General features: G+C 36.9%; 1 protein-coding gene across 1 annotated transcript in view; it reads left to right on the top strand.

The window, feature by feature from the left end:
- Positions 1–531: 531 nt before the first annotated feature.
- The window catches only part of LOC138353428 (magnetosome-associated protein MamJ-like), a 51677-nt gene continuing 29314 nt past the window's right edge, over positions 532–22894 (top strand). The window contains exon 1 of the mRNA XM_069306435.1: positions 532–560. Within this exon, the coding sequence (XP_069162536.1) occupies positions 532–560 (29 nt within the window). The remainder of the gene's footprint in view (positions 561–22894) is intronic.

Here is a 22894-nt window from a genome sequence, read left to right as displayed (position 1 = left end):
ATATATTATATAGGTCATATGTTTTTGTATTTTTGCTGATTTGTTAGTAAATAATAAAAGAAATAGAAATTATTTGATTTTTTACCCTTAAATTGGTTTTAATATTTAAATTGAAAACAATAATATAATATAAAAAATATAACAAAAATAATAATACAATATAAAATAAAATATAATAAAAATAATAATATAATATAAAATAATATATATTTAATTTCAAGAAATTTAAGTTTAAACACAAAGATGTGAAAAGGGTTCAGATTAGGCTCAAACCTTTCACAAGAGATTCATATTGGTGTATGAATGGATTATGAATGACTCATGTTAGGAGTGTAAAGTTGCCACAACATCTCAAATTAGTGTTAGATATGTAGGTCTTGGTTATAAGTTTTGGAAACCTATTTAAGTCCACACACAATATCGTATCTGATACGATAAAACAAACGTTTCCAATACTTTCAAATACTTTCCAGATATGTTGGGGCAACCTTAAATTGTTTGCTGGGCATCGAGCAGAAAGTCTTAGTCGACATGAACTTGAAACCGGCCATATACTGCAGGTATGTTGACGACATTTTTACACAGGTACCTGATGTCAGACATCTGCAGGAGCTGAAGGAGGCATTTGAGCAGAGTTCCGTGCTGCGTTTCACTTACGAGATGGAAAAGGATGGGAAGCTGCCCTTTCTAGATGTAACAGTCATGGAAAAGAGCTGAGGTTTCCAAACTGCAGTCTACACTAAGGAAACGAACATAGGAATGTGCCTAAATGCCAACAGCGACTGCCCAGACAGGTACAAGAGGAGTGTTGTTAACGCATATGTCGACCGTGCTTTCAGCCACAGCTCAGAATGGAAGCAAGTCCACGAAGAACTCTGTAGGGTAAGGCAGGTCCTAGTCAACAACGGCTTCTCCAATAGTTTCGTCGAAGATATCATAAGAAGGAAATTGAAACGCCATGCAACCTCTGAAGAGACAACTAACACAACACCTATACCCCCTATTAGACTATTTTACAGGAACTTCTTTTCCACAGCTCATAAAACGGAGGAAGAGTCATGATAGATATTGTTAATAGAAACGTTATCCCTACAGACAAAAATCAGAGGATACAACTGACGATTTACTATAAAACCAGAAAAACGGCCAGCCTACTCATGAGAAACTCTCCAGACACAAAGCAGAAAGCTTTAAAAGAGACCAACGTCGTCTATGCCCTCAAATGCCCTCTTGGGGACTGTAAGCTCCAAAAAAAACAGTATATAGGCAAGACAACATCTCTTTCTAGGCGTTTAACGATGCATAAGCAACAGGGCTCCATTAAGAAACATATAATCTCTTCCCACAACCAAACCATCGCCAGAGAAATCCTAGTAAACAACTCAGAAATCATCGTTAGATACAGCGATAGCAGGCGGCTTGACGTCTGCGAGGCACTACACATCAAGAAGTCAACACCAGCAATCAACAGCCAATTAATACACAATTATATATTCTAACCACCTCAAGACTCCGTTCCGATATAGAAGCATCAAGAAATATGGACCAATAGGCTTTCTACAATCACTTCCAATCCATACCCAATGTTTCGTGTTCTGTCTTGTGTTTAGGAATTTAATACCCTATTAACACCACCTCAGCCCATCCACCTCACTCAAATGTAGATATAAACAAATCGAAGATGTGTAAGTTCTATTCAGTTGTGTATGTGTAAACTAAAGTCTTTGAAAATGTAATAAGTTTTATGAAACGCGCTCAAGTGTCGCGTAAAGACTAGAAATAAAAATGAATTTTGGAGAATTGATTTTTGAATTACCACCAACAGTGAAAAGAAACGTAAGAAAGATCGAGAAAATTCGTGTTAGAATTATTAATCTTACTTTTTCGGTCATATTTAATAATATATCTCTACAGGAAAGACTGTACATATATATATATATATATATATATATATATATATATATATATATATATATATATATATATATATATATATATATATATATATATATATATATATATATATATGTATATATATATATATATATATATATATATATATATATATATATATATATATATATATATTGGTGTATACTGGCAGCAGGTTTTCTTTCAAACATGTTTCATTGAATATGAACGCATATTCTGTATTTATTATTTTCTGGTTTAGGGCTTCTATCCCTCTAACTATTTTCTTAGCATCAGGGCTTAATTGGAATAGGAGTTCTCCAAAACTCATTTTCGTACTTTTAAGGTGAAGAAAAGAAGTGATTTACTATAGAGTGTATTACACTTATTTGTATAATTTGCACGACGTTTCGAACCTCCATGGTTCATTCTCAAGTGAACAGATCTTACAATACTAGTTGATTTTATACCCGCATTAGGTCAGGTGATAATACAATGAAGGTGAAAACATGGGGGGATACATAAGGGATAAATGTGAGGTGAAACATAGAGGCTGCAGAAGGCTTATTGGCCCATACGAGGCATCTCCTATCTAAACACAAAGATTAATCCAGTGTAATTGGCCTGTTATGTTGGACATTGTCTTCTGTGTTAGCATCGATATGTTCTTGTCTTGTAAGGACAAGACAAGAACATATCGATGACAACACAGAAGACAATGTCCAACATAACAGGCCAATTACACTGGATTAATCTTTGTGTTTAGATAGGAGATGCCTCGTATGGGCCAATAAGCCTTCTGCAGCCTCTATGTTTCACCTCACATTTATCCCTTATGTATCCCCCCATGTTTTCACCTTCATTGTATTATTATACCTGACCTAACGCGGGTATAAAATCAACTAGTATTGTAAGATCTGTTCACTTGAGAATGAACCATGGAGGTTCGAAACGTCGTGCAAATTATACAAATAAGTGTAATACACTCTATAGTAAATCACTTCTTTTCTTCACCTTAAAAGTACGAAAATGAGTTTTGGAGAACTCCTATTCCAATTAAGCCCTGATGCTAAGAAAATAGTTAGAGGGATAGAAGCCCTAAACCAGAAAATAATAAATACAGAATATATATGTATATATATATATATATGTCGTACCTAGTAGCCAGAACTCACTTCTCAGCCTACTATTCAAGGCCCGATTTGCCTAATAAGCCAAGTTTTCCTGAATTAATATATTTACTATAATTTTTTTCTTATGAAATGATAAAGCTACCCTTTTCACTATGTATGAGGTCAATTTTTTTTTATTGGAGTTAAAATTAACGTAGATATATGACCGAACCTAACCAACCCTACCTAACCTAACCTAACCTATATATATAGGTAAGGTTAGGTTAGGTAGCCAAAAAAAGCTAGGTTAGGTTAGGTTAGGTAGGTTAGGTAGACGAAAAAACATTAATTCATGAAAACTTGGCTTATTAGGCAAATCGGGCCTTGCATAGTAGGCTGAGAAGTGAGTTCTGGCTACTAGGTACGACATATATATATATATATATATATATATATATATATATATATATATATATATATATATATATATATATATATATATATATATATATGTCGTACCTAATAGCCAGAACGCACTTCTCAGCCTACTATGCAAGGCCCGATTTGCCTAATAAGCCAAGTTTTCATGAATTAATTGTTTTTCGACTACCTAACCTACCTAACCTAACCTAACCTAACTTTTTCGGCTACCTAACCAAACCTAACCTATAAAGATAGGTTAGGTTAGGTTAGGTAGGGTTGGTTAGGTTCGGTCATATATCTACGTTAATTTTAACTCCAATGAAAAAAAATGACCTCATACATAATGAAATGGGTAGCTTTATCATTTCATAAGAAAAAAATAAGAAAAAATATATTAATTCAGGAAAACTTAGCTTATTAGGCAAATCGGGCCTTGAATAGTAGGCCAAAAAGTGAGTTCTGGCTACTAGGTACGACATATATATATATATATATATATATATATATATATATATATATATATATATATATATATATATATATATATATATGTCGTACCTAGTAGCCAGAACGCACTTCTATGCCTACTATGCAAGGCCCGATTTGCCTAATAAGGCAAGTTTTCATGAATTAATTGTTTTTCGACAACCTAACCTACCTAACCTAACCTAACCTAACTTTTCCGGCCACCTAACCTAACCTAACCTATAGAGATAGGTTAGGTTAGGTTAGGTAGGGTTGGTTAGGTTTGGTCATATATCTACGTTAATTTTAACTCCAATAAAAAAAAATTACCCTCATACATAATGAAATGGGTAGCTTTATAATTTCAAAAGAAAAAAATTAGAGAAAATATATTTAATCATGAAAACTTGGCTTATTTGGCAAATCGGGCCTTGAATAGTAGGCATAGAAGTGCGTTCTGGCTACTACGTACAACATATATATATATATATATATATATATATATATATATATATATATATATATATATATATATATATATATATATATATATATATATATATATGCAAACAAGCCTGAATGGTCCCCAGGACTATATACAACTGAAAACTCACACCCCAGAAGTGACTCGAACCCATACTCCCACAACTGGTATGTACAGGGACGCCTCAATCCGCTTGACCATCACGACCGGACAAAAGGAAGTGATAGCCGAGGCTATATGAACCACTTCCCCGCCGGCACTCGGATGGTAATCTTGGGCATAGCATTTTATCAAATCACCTCATTCTTTGGGGCACACGTGAGGAACACAAATGCAAACAAGCCTGAATGGTCCCCAGGACTATATACAACTGAAAACTCACACCCCAGAAGTGACTCGAACCCATACTCCCACAACTGGTATGTACAGGGACGCCTTAATCCGCTTGACCATCACGACCGGACAAAAGGAAGTGATAGCCGAGGCTATATGAACCACTTCCCCGCCGGCACTCGGATGGTAATCTTGGGCATAGCATTTTATCAAATCACCTCATTCTTTGGGGCACACGTGAGGAACACAAATGCAAACAAGCCAGAATGGTCCCCAGGACTATATACAACTGAAAACTCACACCCCAGAAGTGACTCGAACCCATACTCCCACAACTGGTATGTACAGGGACGCCTTAATCCGCTTGACCATCACGACCGGACAAAAGGAAGTGATAGCCGAGGCTATATGAACCACTTCCCCGCCGGCACTCGGATGGTAATCTTGGGCATAGCATTTTATCAAATCACCTCATTCTTTGGGGCACACGTGATAGTGGCACACACTTTCCTCACGTGTGCCCCAAAGAATGAGGTGATTTGATAAAATGCTATGCCCAAGATTACCATCCGAGTGCCGGCGGGGAAGTGGTTCATATAGCCTCGGCTATCACTTCCTTTTGTCCGGTCGTGATGGTCAAGCGGATTAAGGCGTCCCTGTACATACCAGTTGTGGGAGTATGGGTTCGAGTCACTTCTGGGGTGTGAGTTTTCAGTTGTATATAGTCCTGGGGACCATTCAGGCTTGTTTGCATTTGTGTTCCTCACGTGTGCCCCAAAGAATGAGGTGATTTGATAAAATGCTATGCCCAAGATTACCATCCGAGTGCCGGCGGGGAAGTGGTTCATATAGCCTCGGCTATCACTTCCTTTTGTCCGGTCGTGATGGTCAAGCGGATTAAGGCGTCCCTGTACATACCAGTTGTGGGAGTATGGGTTCGAGTCACTTCTGGGGTGTGAGTTTTCAGTTGTATATAGTCCTGGGGACCATTCAGGCTTGTTTGCATTTGTGTTCCTCACGTGTGCCCCAAAGAATGAGGTGATTTGATAAAATGCTATGCCCAAGATTACCATCCGAGTGCCGGCGGGGAAGTGGTTCATATAGCCTCGGCTATCACTTCCTTTTGTCCGGTCGTGATGGTCAAGCGGATTAAGGCGTCCCTGTACATACCAGTTGTGGGAGTATGGGTTCGAGTCACTTCTGGGGTGTGAGTTTTCAGTTATATATATATATATATATATATATATATATATATATATATATATATATATGTCGTACCTAGTAGCCAGAACTCACTTCTCAGCCTACTATTCAAGGCCCAATTTGCCTAATAAGCCAAGTTTTCCTGAATTAATATATTTACTATAATTTTTTTCTTATGAAATGATAAAGCAACCCTTTTCTCTATGTATGAGGTCAATTTTTTTTTATTGGAGTTAAAATTAACGTAGATATATGACCGAACCTAACCAACCCTACCTAACCTAACCTAACCTATATTTATAGGTAAGGTTAGGTTAGGTAGCCAAAAAAAGCTAGGTTAGGTTAGGTTAGGTAGGTTAGGTAGACGAAAAAACATTAATTCATGAAAACTTGGCTTATTAGGCAAATCGGGCCTTGAATAGTAGGCTGAGAAGTGCGTTCTGGCTATTAGGTACGACATATATATATATATATATATATATATATATATATAGATGTCGTACCTAGTAGCCAGAACGCACTTCTATGCCTACTATGCAAGGCCCGATTTGCCTAATAAGGCAAGTTTTCATGAATTAATTGTTTTTCGACAACCTAACCTACCTAACCTAACCTAACCTAACTTTTCCGGCCACCTAACCTAACCTAACCTATAGAGATAGGTTAGGTTAGGTTAGGTAGGGTTGGGTAGGTTTGGTCATATATCTACGTTAATTTTAACTCCAATAAAAAAAAATTACCCTCATACATAATGAAATGGGTAGCTTTATAATTTCAAAAGAAAAAAATTAGAGAAAATATATTTAATCATGAAAACTTGGCTTATTTGGCAAATCGGGCCTTGAATAGTAGGCATAGAAGTGCGTTCTGGCTACTACGTACAACATATATATGTATATATATATATATATATATATATATATATATATATATATATATATATATATAGATGTCGTACCTAGTAGCCAGAAAGCACTTCTCGGCCTACTATGCAAGTCCCGATTTGCCTAATAAGCCAAGTTTTCCTTAGTTAATATATTTTCTGTAATTTTTTTCTTATGAAATGATAAAGCTACCCATTTCATTATGTAAGAGGTCAATTTTTTTTATTGGAGTTAAAATTGATGTAGATATGTGACTGAACCTAACCAACCCTACCTAACCTATCTTTATAGGTTAGGTTAGGTTAGGTAGCCGAAAAAGTTAGGTTAGGTTAGGTTAGGTAGTCGAAAAACAATTAATTCATGAAAACTTGGCTTATTAGGCAAATCGGGCCTTGCATAGTAGGCTGAGAAGTGCGTTCTGGATACTACGTACGACATATATATATATATATATATATATATATATATATATATAGTAGGCTGAGAAGTGCGTTCTGGATACTACGTACGACATATATATATATATATATATATATATATATATATATATATATATATATATATATATATATATGTGTGTGTATATCACGAAAATAAACACGTGATTAAGAATGTGACAATGTCAGACCACGAAGGAAAAATGAAACAGGAAATTTCCTTAAGTACTTTCCTATATTAAATACATCTTCAGAAGGTCACCTTCTGAAGATGTAGGAAGATGTAGATGGTGTAGATGGTGACCTTCATCTTCTGAAGGTCACCATCTTCAGAAGGACCTTCTGAAGATGTATTTAATATACGAAAGTACTTAAGGAAATTTCCTGTTTCATTTTTCCTCCGTGGTCTGTCATTGTCATATATATATATATATATATATATATATATATATATATATATATATATATATATATATATATATATATATATATATATATATATATGTCGTACCTAGTAGCCAGAACGCACTTCTCTGCCTACTATACAAGGCCAGATTTGCCTAATAAGCCAAGTTTTCATGAATTAATTGTTTTTCGGCAACCTATCCTACCTAACCTAACCTAACCTAGCTTTTTCGGCTACCTAACCTAACCTAACCTATAAAGATAGGTTAGGTTAGGTTAGGTAGGGTTGGTTAGGTTCGGTCATATATCTACGTTAATTTTAACTGCAATAAAAAAAATTTACCTCATACATAATGAAATGGGTAGCTTTATCATTTCATTAGAAAAAAATTAGGGAAAATATATTAATTCAGGAAAACTTGGCTTATAAGGCAAATCGGGCCTTGCATAGTAGGCCGAGAAGTGCGTTCTGGCTACTAGGTACGACATATATATATATATATATATATATATATATATATATATATATATATATATATATATATATATATATATATATATATATATATATAACTGAAAACTAACACCCCAGAAGTGACTCGAACCCATACTCCCAGGAGTAACGCAACTGGTATGTACAAGACGCCTTAATCCACTTGACCATCAAGACCGGACATAATGAGGTGATAGCCGAAGCTATTTGAACCACCCCACCGCCGGCACTCGGATGGTAATCTTGGGCATAGCGTTTTACCAAATCACCTCAATCTTTGGGGCACACGTGAGGAACACAAATGCGAACAGGCCTGAATGGTCCCCAGGACAATATGCAACTGAAAACTCACACCCCAGAAGTGACTCGAACCCATACTACCAGGAGTAACGCAACTGGTATGTACAAGACGCCTTAATCCACTTGACCATCACGACCGGACATAATGAGGTGATAGCCGAAGCTATTTGAACCACCCCACCGCCGGCACTCGGATGGTAATCTTGGGCATAGCGTTTTACCAAATCACCTCATTCTTTGGGGCACACGTGAGGAACACAAATGCGAACCGGCCTGAATGGTCCCCAGGACAATATGCAACTGAAAACTTACACCCCAGAAGTGACTCGAACCCATACTCCCAGGAGTAACGCAACTGGTATGTACAAGACGCCTTAATCCACTTGACCATCACGACCGGACATAATGAGGTGATAGCCGAAGCTATTTGAACCACCCCACCGCCGGCACTCGGATGGTAATCTTGGGCATAGCGTTTTACCAAATCACCTCATTCTTTGGGGCACACGTGAGGAACACAAATGCGAACAGGCCTGAATGGTCCCAAGGACAATATGCAACTGAAAACTCACACCCCAGAAGTGACTCGAACCCATACTCCCAGGAGTAACGCAACTGGTATGTACAAGACGCCTTAATCCACTTGACCATCACGACGGGACATAATGAGGTGATAGCCGAAGCTATTTGAACCACCCCACCGCCGGCACTCGGATGGTAATCTTGGGCATAGCGTTTTACCAAATCACCTCATTCTTTGGGGCACACGTGAGGAACACAAATGCGAACAGGCCTGAATGGTCCCCAGGACAATATGCAACTGAAAACTCACACCCCAGAAGTGACTCGAACCCATACTCCCAGGAGTAACGCAACTGGTATGTACAAGACGCCTTAATCCACTTGACCATCATGACCGGACATAATGAGGTGATAGCCGAAGCTATTTGAACCACCCCACCGCCGGCACTCGGATGGTAATCTTGGGCATAGCGTTGCTCAGACCCTAAATTAACGTCTAAATGACCCCTCACTTGCTCTAGTGCTCTTGGGAGGTGGTGATCTTTGTGGTATTTAAATACTCCGAAATTACCATCTCTTTTAAGGGTCTGAGCAGGTGGTGGAGAGGGTTAAAGCGTACCTGTTATGCCAGTTGCTGGAAGGCTTCTGTGCTGGCTAGGGTTCGAGTCTCCTGGTGGGAAAGTGTTCTAAAGTTGCATACTTGACTCTCGTGTTTAGGAGAGTTGTGCTTTAAGCATAGACACTGTGTCTTCCCATATTAACAGGGACTTGATGAAATTAACGTCTAAATGACCCCTCACTTGCTCTAGTGCTCTTGGGAGGTGGTGATCTTTGTGGTATTTAAATACTCCGAAATTACCATCTCTTTTAAGGGTCTGAGCAGGTGGTGGAGAGGGTTAAGGCGTTAGTGTTATGCCAGTTGCTGGAAGGCTTCTGTGCTGGCTAGGGTTCGAGTCTCCTGGTGGGAAAGTGTTCTAAAGTTGTATACTTGACTCTCGTGTTTAGGAGAGTTGTGCCTTAAGCATAGACACTGTGTCTTCCCATATTAACAGGGACTTGATGAAATTAATGTCTAAATGACCCCTCACTTGCTCTAGTGCTCTTGGGAGGTGGTGATCTTTGTGGTATTTAAATACTCCGAAATTACCATCTCTTTTAAGGGTCTGAGCAGGTGGTGGAGAGGGTTAAGGCGTACCTGTTATGCCAGTTGCTGGAAGGCTTCTGTGCTGGCTAGGGTTCGAGTCTCCTGGTGGGAAAGTGTTCTAAAGTTGTATACTTGACTCTCGTGTTTAGGAGAGTTGTGCCTTATATATATATATATATATATATATATATATATATATATATATATATATATATATATATATATATATATATATATATATATATATATATATATATATATATGTATATATATATATATATATATATATATATATATATATATATATATATATATATATATATATATATATATATATATATATATATATATATATATATATATATATAGACAGTACAAGTATCAACATGTGAAGGAAACCTCAACATATGACCTCAACGTGTGACCTCAACATGTGAAGGAAATGGTGAACCCTGTTCTTGGCCCAGCTGCAGAAGCGCTCCTGACAGAAATCACAACGTTTGTCAACAACTGCCTCGCCGGGTTAATCCCTGATGAAATCAAACCATTCTTCTTTGGTGCATCCCTATGTGCCCTGAAAAAGAAGGGGGGAGGGATCAGACCCATTGCCGTTGGTAATACCCTTCGCCGCCTAGTTGCAAGGGCTGCTGTCAGAAGTATCCGAATGGAAGCAGCCACCATGCTGCAACCCAACCAGCTGGGGTTTGGAGTCCCCCAAGGCTGTGAAGCAGCGGCTCATGCTGCACGAGCCTACATTAGCTCTCTTACTGAAGATCAGACAGTAGTAAAATTAGATTTTAAAAACGCTTTCAACACGGTCAAAAGGGAAGCAATCCTCACTGCAGTCCAGGAACATTGCCCAAGCATTCTCCCGTTTGTGTCAGCAGGCTACAGCAAAGACTCAACCCTCCTGTTTGGCAAACATGAAGTCACCTCAGCAGAGGGAATTCAACAGGGTGACCCACTTGCACCGTTCCTCTTTTGCATAGCGGTTCGAGAAATTACAACCAGACTGTCCAGCGAGCTCAACATCTGGTTCCTGGATGATGGCACTCTGGCAGGCACACAAGATTCCCTGCTAGAAGACCTACAGCTGGTGAAGACACGGGGGGAATCCATGGGTCTCGTTCTTAACCCCTCCAAGTGCGAAATTATTGCATCCAGTGAAGTAATCATTAGAGCAGTGAAATCAGTTCTACCAGAAGCCTCAGTCGTTAAACCTACCGACAGCACACTACTCGGAGCACCTCTGGGCCACAATGCTATTGCTGCGGTCCTTGACGAAAAGTTTAGAGACCTAAAGAGGATGGAAGAGAGAATTGGGGATTTGGACTCCCACGATGCCCTCTACCTTCTCACAAAGTGCCTTACCTTGCCCAGGCTAATATACTTCTTAAGGTGTGCACCAACTTTTGGCAACCCACTTCTAAATCAATATGATGAGCTCCTCAGGTCAATATTCAGGAAGGCGCTCAACCTAGATTTAGATGACAGTCAGTGGGACCAAGCAACACTACCAGTGAGATTTGGAGGGATAGGCATACGAAAGGCAACTGAGGTAGCACTTCCAGCATTCTTATCCTCATGTACAGCAGCCAACGAATTGGTAGGGCAGATCCTACCAGAGCGTATGAGAGAGACAGCGGGAACTCATGATCAAACGTTCATCGAAGCAGCCAGACAATGGGACACCATTGCACACCCTCAACCCCGACCACAAGTCCCAAAAGACCACAAGCAGGCCTACTGGGATAGCCCCATATTGGAAAAGACTGTCACAGCAATGATTGACAACGCTGATGCTGAAAACAAAGCCCGCCTCCTAGCGGTAACAGCACCCCACGCCGGGGATTTCTTATTTGCTGTGCCCAATGCAGCCCTGTGAACTCGCCTCAGTCATGACGCTCTCCGCATTGGAGTTGCCCTTCGCCTTGCCGCCCCCATCCACACCGAACATAGGTGCATCTGCGGAACTGCGATGGCAGACCAATATGGTCGTCATGGTCTGGTATGTCGTAAATCACAGGGTAAAATTGCAAGACATGAAGAAGTCAACGACATCATCAAGAAGAGCCTCGCCACAGCCCGCTGCCCGGCACAAAGAGAACCACACTTATCCAGACCTAACGACCCTTAGAAGCGCCCTGATGGGGTCACCTTGCTACCTTGGAAGGATGGTAAGCAAGTGGTATGGGACTACACGTGCGCTGCCACACTGGCCAGTACCTACCTCCACTACAGCACACGTGAAAGCGGTGGTGCTGCTTCTTTCAGGGAATCGCAGAAAATTATTAAATATAGAGGTCTAGCACACTGCTACAGCTTTGTTCCGATCGGCTCGGAGACCCTCGGTTCGTGGGGAAAATGTGCATTGAAGTTCCTGAAGGAATTGGGGGACAAATTGATCAGCGCTACAAAAGACCAGAGAGCAAAAAGTTTCTTGTTCCAGCGCCTCAGTGTTGCGATCCAGAGGGGAAATGCCTGTTGCGTCTTGGGCACTAGTCCAACTTCAGAGGAATTCGAAGAAGTGTTTGACTTGCAACAATGATCGAACCCGTCTGTGACATTCATCAATGTTTCCCATTGTTGTGTTTTTCAAGTGATCCATAACCTTTAAGCACCTTTTTGCATTATTATTTTTGTATCAACCCATGTATATCTTGTAACCATCAAATGCATAATAAAGCACAAAAAATAAAAAAGGAAGGGGGTGGTAGGAGAAAAGCACACAGAAACTGTATTGGAGGGGATCTAAACATTCCCTCTAATGCTTTATGCATGGTTTCCTCCGAGGCTATGGGTCCCCCTTCTTCCAGCTAGAGGTGGTACTCCCTTCTATATGTATATATATATATATATATATATATATGTATATATATATATATATATATATATATATATATATATATATATATATATATATATATATATATATATATATATATATATATATATATATATATATATATATATATATATATATATATATTGACACCACAAGAGACCCTAGAGCAGCAAGTTTTCTCTTTCAGCGCCTCAGTGTCGCGATCCAGAGGGGAAATGCCCGCTGCATCCTCGGTTCCTGCCCGGCGTCGGAGGAGTTCGAGGAAATCTACAGCCTCTAGGAAGCGAACTTTTTCTTGTGTCCTCTTAATGTTCATTTTTTGCATAAAATCAGATATGTAACTGTATAACCTTGCATAATAAAGTGTACATCGTAATAAAAAAAAAAGGGGGTGGTAGGAGAAGTGAACACTCTTTCGTATTCAGAGTTAAATGTCAAGTTTTTCCCTGAGTGCTCTGTGTTCCCTTCTCTGAGGCTGTGGGTCCCTATAATTACACCAGTGGTGGTACCCCCCTATATATATATATATATATATATATATATATATATATATATATATATATATATATATATATATATATATATATATATATATATATATATGTCGTACCTAATAGCCAGAACGCACTTCTCAGCCTACTATTCAAGGCCTGATTTGCCTAATAAGCCAAGTTTTCATGAATTAATGTTTTTTCGTCTACCTAATCTACCTAACCTAACCTAACCTAGCTTTTTTTGGCTACCTAACCTAACCTTACCTATAAATATAGGTTAGGTTAGGTTAGGTAGGGTTGGTTAGGTTCGGTCATATATCTACGTTAATTTTAACTCCAATAAAAAAAAATTGACCTCATACATAGAGAAAAGGGTTGCTTTATCATTTCATGAGAAAAAAATTATAGTAAATATATTAATTCAGGAAAACTTGGCTTATTAGGCAAATCGGGCCTTGAATAGTAGGCTGAGAAGTGAGTTCTGGCTACTAGGTACGACATATATATATATATATATATATATATATATATAAATATATGTCGTACCTAGTAGCCAGAACGCACTTCTCAGCCTACTATGCATGGCCAGATTTGCCTAATAAGCCAAGTTTTCATGAATTAATATATTTTCTCTATTTTTTTTCTTTTGAAATGATAAAGCTATCCATTTCATTATGTATGAGGTCAATATTTTTTTATTGGAGTTAAAATTAACGTAGATATATGACCGAACCTAACCAACCCTACCTAACCTAACCTAACCTATCTTTATAGGTTAGGTTCGGTTAGGTAGCCGAAAAAGTTAGGTTAGGTTAGGTTAGGTAGGTTAGGTAGTCGAAAAACAACTAATTCATGAAAACTTGGCTTATTAGGCAAATCGGGCCTTGCATAGTAGGCTGAGAAGTGCGTTCTGGCTACTAGGTACGACATATATATATATATATATATATATATATATATATATATATATATATATATATATATATATATATATATATATATATATATATATATATATAAATATATATATATATATATATATATATATATATGTATATATATATATATATATATATATATATATATATATATATATATATATATATATATATATATATATATATATGTCGTACCTAGTAGCCAGAACGCAATTCTCAGCCTACTATGCAAGGCCCAATTTGCCTAGTAAGCCAAGTTTTCATGAATTAATTGCTTTTCGACTACCTAACCTACCTAACCTAACCTAACCTAACTTTTTCGGCTACCTAACCTAACCTAACCTATAAAGATAGGTTAGTTTAGGTTAGTTAGAGTTTGTTTGGTTCGGTCATATATCTACGTTAATTTTAACTCCAATAAAAAAAATTGACTTCATACATAATGAAATGGGTAGCTTTATCATTTCATAAGAAAAAAATTAGAGAAAATATATTATTTCAGGAAAACTTGGCTTATTAGGCAAATCGGGCCTTGCATAGTAGGCTGAGAAGTGCGTTCTGGCTACTAGGTACGACATATATATATATACATATATATACATATATATATATATATATATATATATATATATATATATATATATATATATATATATATATATATATATATATATATATATATATATATATATATATATGTGTGTGTGTGTGTGTGTACATCACGAAAAAACACACGTGATTAAAAATGTGACAATGTCAGACCACGGAGGAAAAATGAAACAGGAATTTCCTTAAGTACTTTCGTATATTAATACATCTTCAGAAGGAGTGATATATATATATATATATATATATATATATATATATATATATATATATATGTATATATATATACATATATATATATATATATATATATATATATATATATATATATATATATATATATATATATATATATATATATATATGTATATATATATACATATATATATATATATATATATATATATATATATATATATATATATATATATATATATATATATATATATATATATATGTCGTACCTAGTAGCCAGAACACACTTCTCAGGCTACTATGCAAGGCCCGATTTGCCTAATAAGTCAAGTTTTCATGAATTAATTGTTTTTCGACTACCTAACCTAACCTAACTTTTTCGGCTACCTAACCTAACCTAACCTATAGAGATAGGTTAGGTTAGGTTAGGTAGGGTTGGTTAGGTTCGGTCATATATCTACGTTAATTTTAACTCCAATAAAAAAATGGACCTCATACATAATGAAATGGGTAGCTCTATCATTTCATAAGAAAAAATTAGATAAAATATATTAATTCATAAAAACTTAGCTTATTAGGCAAATCGGGCCTTGCATAGTAGGCTGAGAAGTGCGTTCTGGCTACTAGGTACGACACACATATATATACATATATATATATATGCCGTACCTAGTAGCCAGAACGCACTTTTCAGCATACTATGCAAGGCCCGATTTGCCTAATAAGCCAAGTTTTCCTGAATTAATATATTTTCTCAAATTTTTTTCTTATGAAATGATAAAGCTACCCATTTCATTATGTATGAGGTCAATTTTTTTTTATTGGAGTTAAAATTAACGTAGATATATGACCGAACCTAACCAACCCAACCTAACCTAACCTAACTTATCTTTATAGGTTAGGTTAGGTTAGATAGCCGAAAAAGTTAGGTTAGGTTAGGTAGGTTAGGTAGTCGAAAAAACATTAATTCATTAAAACTTGGCTTATTAGGCAAATCGGGCCATGCATAGTAGGCAGAGAAGTGCGTTCTGGCTATTAGGTACGACATATATATATATATATATATATATATATATATATATTAGTATATTTTGGTAGCAGTCTTTCCTGTAGACATATATTATTAAATATGACCGAAAAAGTATGATTAATAATTCTAACACGAATTTTCTCAATCTTTCGTACATTACGCTTCACTGTTGGAGGTAAATCAAAAATCACTTCTCCAAAATTCATTTTTATTTCTAGTCTGACGCGACATGGGCGCGTTTCGTAAAACTTATTACATTTTCAAAGACTTCACAAATACACAACTGATTAGAACTTACGTCTCTCTGATATTATATCTACATTTTGAGTGAGGTGGGAAGGGTGATGTGGCATTAACACAAGACAGAACAGGAGGGGATATTAATAGGGTAATAAAAGTATCAACACAAGACAGAACAGAAACAATGGGTATTGAATAGAAGTGTTTGTAGAAAGCCTATTGGTCCATATTTCTTGATGCTTCTATATTGGAGCGGAGTCTTGAGGTGGGTAGAATATAGTTGTGCAATAATTGGCTGTTGATTGCTGGTGTTGACTTCTTGATGTGTAGTGCCTCGCAAACGTCAAGCCGCCTGCTATCGCTGTATCTATCGATGATTTCTGTGTTGTTTACTAGGATTTCTCTGGCGATGGTCTGGTTATGGGAAGAGATTATATGTTCCTTAATGGAGCCCTGTTGCTTATGCATCGTTAAACGCCTAGAAAGAGATGTTGTTGTCTTGCCTATATACTGGTTTTTTTGGAGCTTACAGTCCCCAAGTGGGCATTTGAAGGCATAGACGACGTTAGTCTCTTTTAAAGCGTTCTGTTTTGTGTCTGGAGAGTTTCTCATGAGTAGGCTGGCCGTTTTTCTGGTTTTATAGTAAATCGTCAGTTGTATCCTCTGATTTTTGTCTGTAGGGATAACGTTTCTATTAACAATATCTTTCAGGACCCTTTCCCTCCGTTTTATGAGCTGTGGAAAAGAAGTTCCTGTAAAATAGTCTAATAGGGGGTATATAAAAAAATGAATTTTGGAGAAGTGATTTTTGATTTACCTCCAACAGTGAAGCGTAATGTACGAAAGATTGAGAAAATTCGTGTTAGAATTATTAATCTTACTTTTTCGGTCATATTTAATAATATATATATATATATATATATATATATATATATATATATATATATATATATATATATATATATATATATATATATATATATATATATATATATATATATATATATATATATATATATATATATATATATATATATATATATATATTATTAAATATGACCGAAAAAGTAAGATATATATATATATATATATATATATATATATTTATATATTTATATATATATATATATATATATATATATATATATATATATATATATATATATATATATATATATATATATATATATATATATATATATATATATTATTAAATATGACCGAAAAAGTAAGATTAATAATTCTAACACGAATTTTCTCAATCTTTCGTACATTACGCTTCACTGTTGGAGGTAAATCAAAAATCACTTCTCCAAAATTCATTTTTATTTCTAGTCTGACGCGACACGGGCGCGTTTCGTAAAACTTATTACATTTTCAAAGACTTCACAAATACACAACTGATTAGAACTTGCGTTTCCCTGATTTTATATCTACATTTGAGTGAGGTGGGAAGGGTGATGTGGCATTACATTTGAGTGAGGTGGGAAGGGTGATGTGGCATTAACACAAGACAGAACACTAGGGGATATTAATAGGGTATTAAAAGTATCAACACAAGACAGAACAGAAACAATGGGTATTGAATAGAAGTGTTTGTAGAAAGCCTATTGGTCCATATTTCTTGATGCTTCTATATTGGAGCGGAGTCTTGAGGTGGGTAGAATATAGTTGTGCAATAATTGGCTGTTGATTGCTGGTGTTGACTTCTTGATGTGTAGTGCGTCGCAAACGTCAAGCCGCCTGCTATCGCTGTATCTATCGATGATTTCTGTGTTGTTTACTAGGATTTCTCTGGCGATGGTTTGGTTATGGGAAGAGATTATATGTTCCTTAATGGAGCCCTGTTGTTTATGCATCGTTAAACGCCTAGAAAGAGATGTTGTTGTCTTGCCTATATACTGGGTTTTTTGGAGCTTACAGTCCCCAAGTGGGCATTTGAAGGCATAGACGACGTTAGTCTCTTTTAAAGCGTTCTGTTTTGTGTCTGGAGAGTTTCTCATGAGTAGGCTGGCCGTTTTTCTGGTTTTATAGTAAATCGTCAGTTGTATCCTCTGATTTTTGTCTGTAGGGATAACGTTTCTATTAACAATATCTTTCAGGACCCTTTCCTCTGTTTTATGAGCTGTGGAAAAGAAGTTCCTGTAAAATAGTCTAATAGGGGGTATAGGTGTTGTGTTAGTTGTCTCTTCGGAGGTTGCATGGCTTTTCACTTTCCTTCTTATGATGTCTTCGATGAAACCATTGGAGAAGCCGTTATTGACTAGGACCTGCCTTACCCTACAGAGTTCTTCGTCGACTTGCTTCCATTCTGAGCTGTGGCTGAGAGCACGGTCGACGTATGCGTTAACAACACTCCTCTTGTACCTGTCAGGGCAGTCGCTGTTGGCATTTAGGCACATTCCTATGTGTGTTTCCTTTGTGTAGACTGCAGTGTGGAAACCTCCGCCCTTTTCCATGACTGTTACATCTAGAAAAGGCAGCTTCCCATCCTTTTCCGTCTCGTAAGTGAAACGCAGCACGGAACTCTGCTCAAATGCCTCCTTCAGCTCCTGCAGATGTCTGACATCAGGTACCTGTGTAAAAATGTCGTCAACATACCTGCAGTATATGGCCGGTTTCAAGTTCATGTCGACTAAGACTTTTTGCTCGATGGTACCCATGTAGAAGTTTGCAAACAGGACACCTAGGGGAGAACCCATAGCGACCCCATCTACTTGCTTATACATGTGCCCATCCGGGCTCAAGAAGGGTGCCTCTTTAGTACAAGCTTGGAGTAGTTTCCTCAGAATACATTCTGGCATGTCAAGAGGAGTACAGGCTGGATCACGATACACTCTGTCGGCTATCATTCCGATTGTCTCGTCCACAGGTACGTTGGTAAACAGCGATTCTACGTCCAACGAGGCTCTTATCCCTGTGGCCCGTGCGCCCCGCAGTAAGTCCACAAATTCCTTTGGAGACTTCAGGCTGAAGGCGCAAGGAACATAAGGAGTCAGCAGGCCGTTGAGTCGCTTCGCCAGTCTGTACGTGGGTGTGGGTATCTGGCTAATGATTGGCCGAAGTGGGTTTCCAGGCTTGTGCGTCTTGACATTTCCATACGCTTATCCAGGTTTATATTCCCCAATGATCTTTGGCAGGTGGAGTCCGGATTTCTTGGCGTTCACAGTTTCGATCAGTTTGTTGACCTTTGCTTTTAATTCGGCTGTAGTGTCCTTCGTTACCCTTTGGAACTTAGTTTGGTCAGAGAGTATGATGTTCATTTTCGCCAGATATTCGTCTTTTTTAAGAATGACATATATTGGCGACTTGTCACCTCTCCTGACAACTATCTCCTTGTTCTCACGAAGGCTTTTAGCTGCCGCTTTAAGCTCGGGGGACAGTATGGTGCTTCTGTAGTTGCCTCGATTCTTTCCTCCTTCTGCAATAAGTTCTGCTTGTAAGGTATCTTTGGTAGTGACCTTCTTTTGTGTCTCGAGGTCGAATATGTCGTCCAACAGAATTTCCAACTCTACTTTCCTGGCCATTTCACTCGGTCTGGACATAACATGACAGTTTATGCCCAGATTTAGGAGAGTGACTTGGTCCTCAGTGAGGTTAATTCCTGCAAGGTTCAGGAAGCCATCTCTTGGTCGTGGAATTGCCATAGGTCCTCCATATAATGTTGTTAGTTTCTTGATAATCCTTGTTTCAGTGCTGAGGTGATGTTGGTCTGTGAGGATGTCGAGGTGTTGTTCAATGCGGGTACGGATACTATGGTCGATGTTGCTATTTCTCCACTCGTTTGTAGCATGAAGTAGTTGCGTTTTGTTGTCTTTGATTTCATTCTCTGCCTTGTATATCTGATCACGAATCAGATCCTGGCGATATTTTATCGTGAAGGCTTGATTCCTTGCTGCTGGGTCGTGCACTTTAACATTAGTATATTTTGGTAGCAGTCTTTCCTGTAGACATATATTATTAAATATGACCGAAAAAGTAAGATTAATAATTCTAACACGAATTTTCTCAATCTTTCGTACATTACGCTTCACTGTTGGAGGTAAATCAAAAATCACTTCTCCAAAATTCATTTTTATTTCTAGTCTGACGCGACACGGGCGCGTTTCGTAAAACTTATTACATTTTCAAAGACTTCACAAATACACAACTGATTAGAACTTGCGTTTCCCTGATTTTATATCTACATTTGAGTGAGGTGGGAAGGGTGATGTGGCATTACATTTGAGTGAGGTGGGAAGGGTGATGTGGCATTAACACAAGACAGAACACTAGGGGATATTAATAGGGTATTAAAAGTATCAACACAAGACAGAACAGAAACAATGGGTATTGAATAGAAGTGTTTGTAGAAAGCCTTGTTAACGCATACGTCGACCGTGCTCTCAGCCACAGCTCAGAATGGAAGCAAGTCGACGAAGAACTCTGTAGGGTTCTGTAAAAGTAAGAATTATTAATCTTACTTTTTCGGTCATATTTAATAATATATGTCTACAGGAAAGACTGCTACCAAAATATACTAATGTTAAAGTGCACGACCCAGCAGCAAGGAATCAAGCCTTCACGATAAAATATCGCCAGGATCTGATTCGTGATCAGATATACAAGGCAGAGAATGAAATCAAAGACAACAAAACGCAACTACTTCATGCTACAAACGAGTGGAGAAATAGCAACATCGACCATAGTATCCGTACCCGCATTGAACAACACCTCGACATCCTCACAGACCAACATCACCTCAGCACTGAAACAAGGATTATCAAGAAACTAACAACATTATATGGAGGACCTATGGCAATTCCACGACCAAGAGATGGCTTCCTGAACCTTGCAGGAATTAACCTCACTGAGGAACAAGTCACTCTCCTAAATCTGGGCATAAACTGTCATGTTATGTCCAGACCGAGTGAAATGGCCAGGAAAGTAGAGTTGGAAATTCTGTTGGACGACATATTCGACCTCGAGACACAAAAGAAGGTCACTACCAAAGATACCTTACAAGCAGAACTTATTGCAGAAGGAGGAAAGAATCGAGGCAACTACAGAAGCACCATACTAATATATGTCTACAGGAAAGACTGCTACCAAAATATACTAATATATATATATATATATATATATATATATATATATATATATATATATATATATATATATATATATATATATATATGTCGTACCTAGTAGCCAGAACTCACTTTTCAGCCTGCAATGCAAGGCCCGATTTGCCTAATAAGCCAAGTTTTCATGAAATAATATATTTTCTCTAATTTTTTTATTATGAAATGATAGAGCAACCCATTTCATTATGTAAGAGGTGAATTTTTTTTTATTGGAGTTAAAATTAACGTAGATATATGACCGAACCTAACCAACCCTACCTAACCTAACCTAACCTATCTTTATAGGTTAGGTTAGGTTAGGTAGCCGAAAAAGTTAGGTTAGGTTAGGTTGGTTAGGTAGTCGAAAAGCAGTTAATTCATGAAAACTTGGCTTATTAGGCAAATCGGGCCTTGCATAGTAGGCTCAGAAGTGAGTTCTGGCTACTAGGTACGACATATATATATATATATATATATATATATATATATATATATATATATATATATATATATATATATATATATATATATGTCGTACCTAGTAGCCAGAACGCACTTCTCGGCCTACTATGCAACGCCCGATTTGCCTAATAAGCCAAGTTTTACTGAATTAATATATTTTCTCTAATTTTTTTTCTTATGAAATGATAAAGCTACCCATTTCATTATGTATGAGGTCAATTTTTTTTTATTGGAGTTAAAATTAACGTAGATATATGACCGAACCTAACCAACCCTACCTAACCTAACCTAACCTATCTTTATAGGTTAGGTTAGGTTAGGTAGCCGAAAACGTTAGGTTAGGTTAGGTTAGGTAGGTTAGGTTGTCGAAAAAACATTAATTCATGAAAACTAGGCTTATTAGGCAAATTGCGCCTTGCATAGTAGGCTGAGAAGTGAGTTCTGGCTACTAGGTACGACATATATATATATATATATATATATATATATATATATATATATATATATATATATATATATATATATATATATATATATATATATATACATATATATATATATATATATATATATATATATATATATATATATATATATACATATATATATATATATATATATATATATATATATATATATATATATATATATATATATATATATATATATATATATTTATATATATATATATATATATGCGGAAAATCCACAGAGAAATATGAAATGAGGTGAACGTTTCGGCTTTGTTAAAGCCTTTGTCAACACCAGACTGACTAAGGAGAAGGGAGAAGGGGGGAAGATATATAGGCCGACACCTGACCACCCCATCCCAAGGGTTGGTCAGGTGTAATTAACCAAAAACA

The sequence above is a fragment of the Procambarus clarkii genome, chromosome 57, assembly GCF_040958095.1.
Source record: "Procambarus clarkii isolate CNS0578487 chromosome 57, FALCON_Pclarkii_2.0, whole genome shotgun sequence".
NCBI lineage: Eukaryota > Metazoa > Arthropoda > Malacostraca > Decapoda > Cambaridae > Procambarus > Procambarus clarkii.
This window is presented reverse-complemented; position numbering and strand designations above follow the sequence as displayed.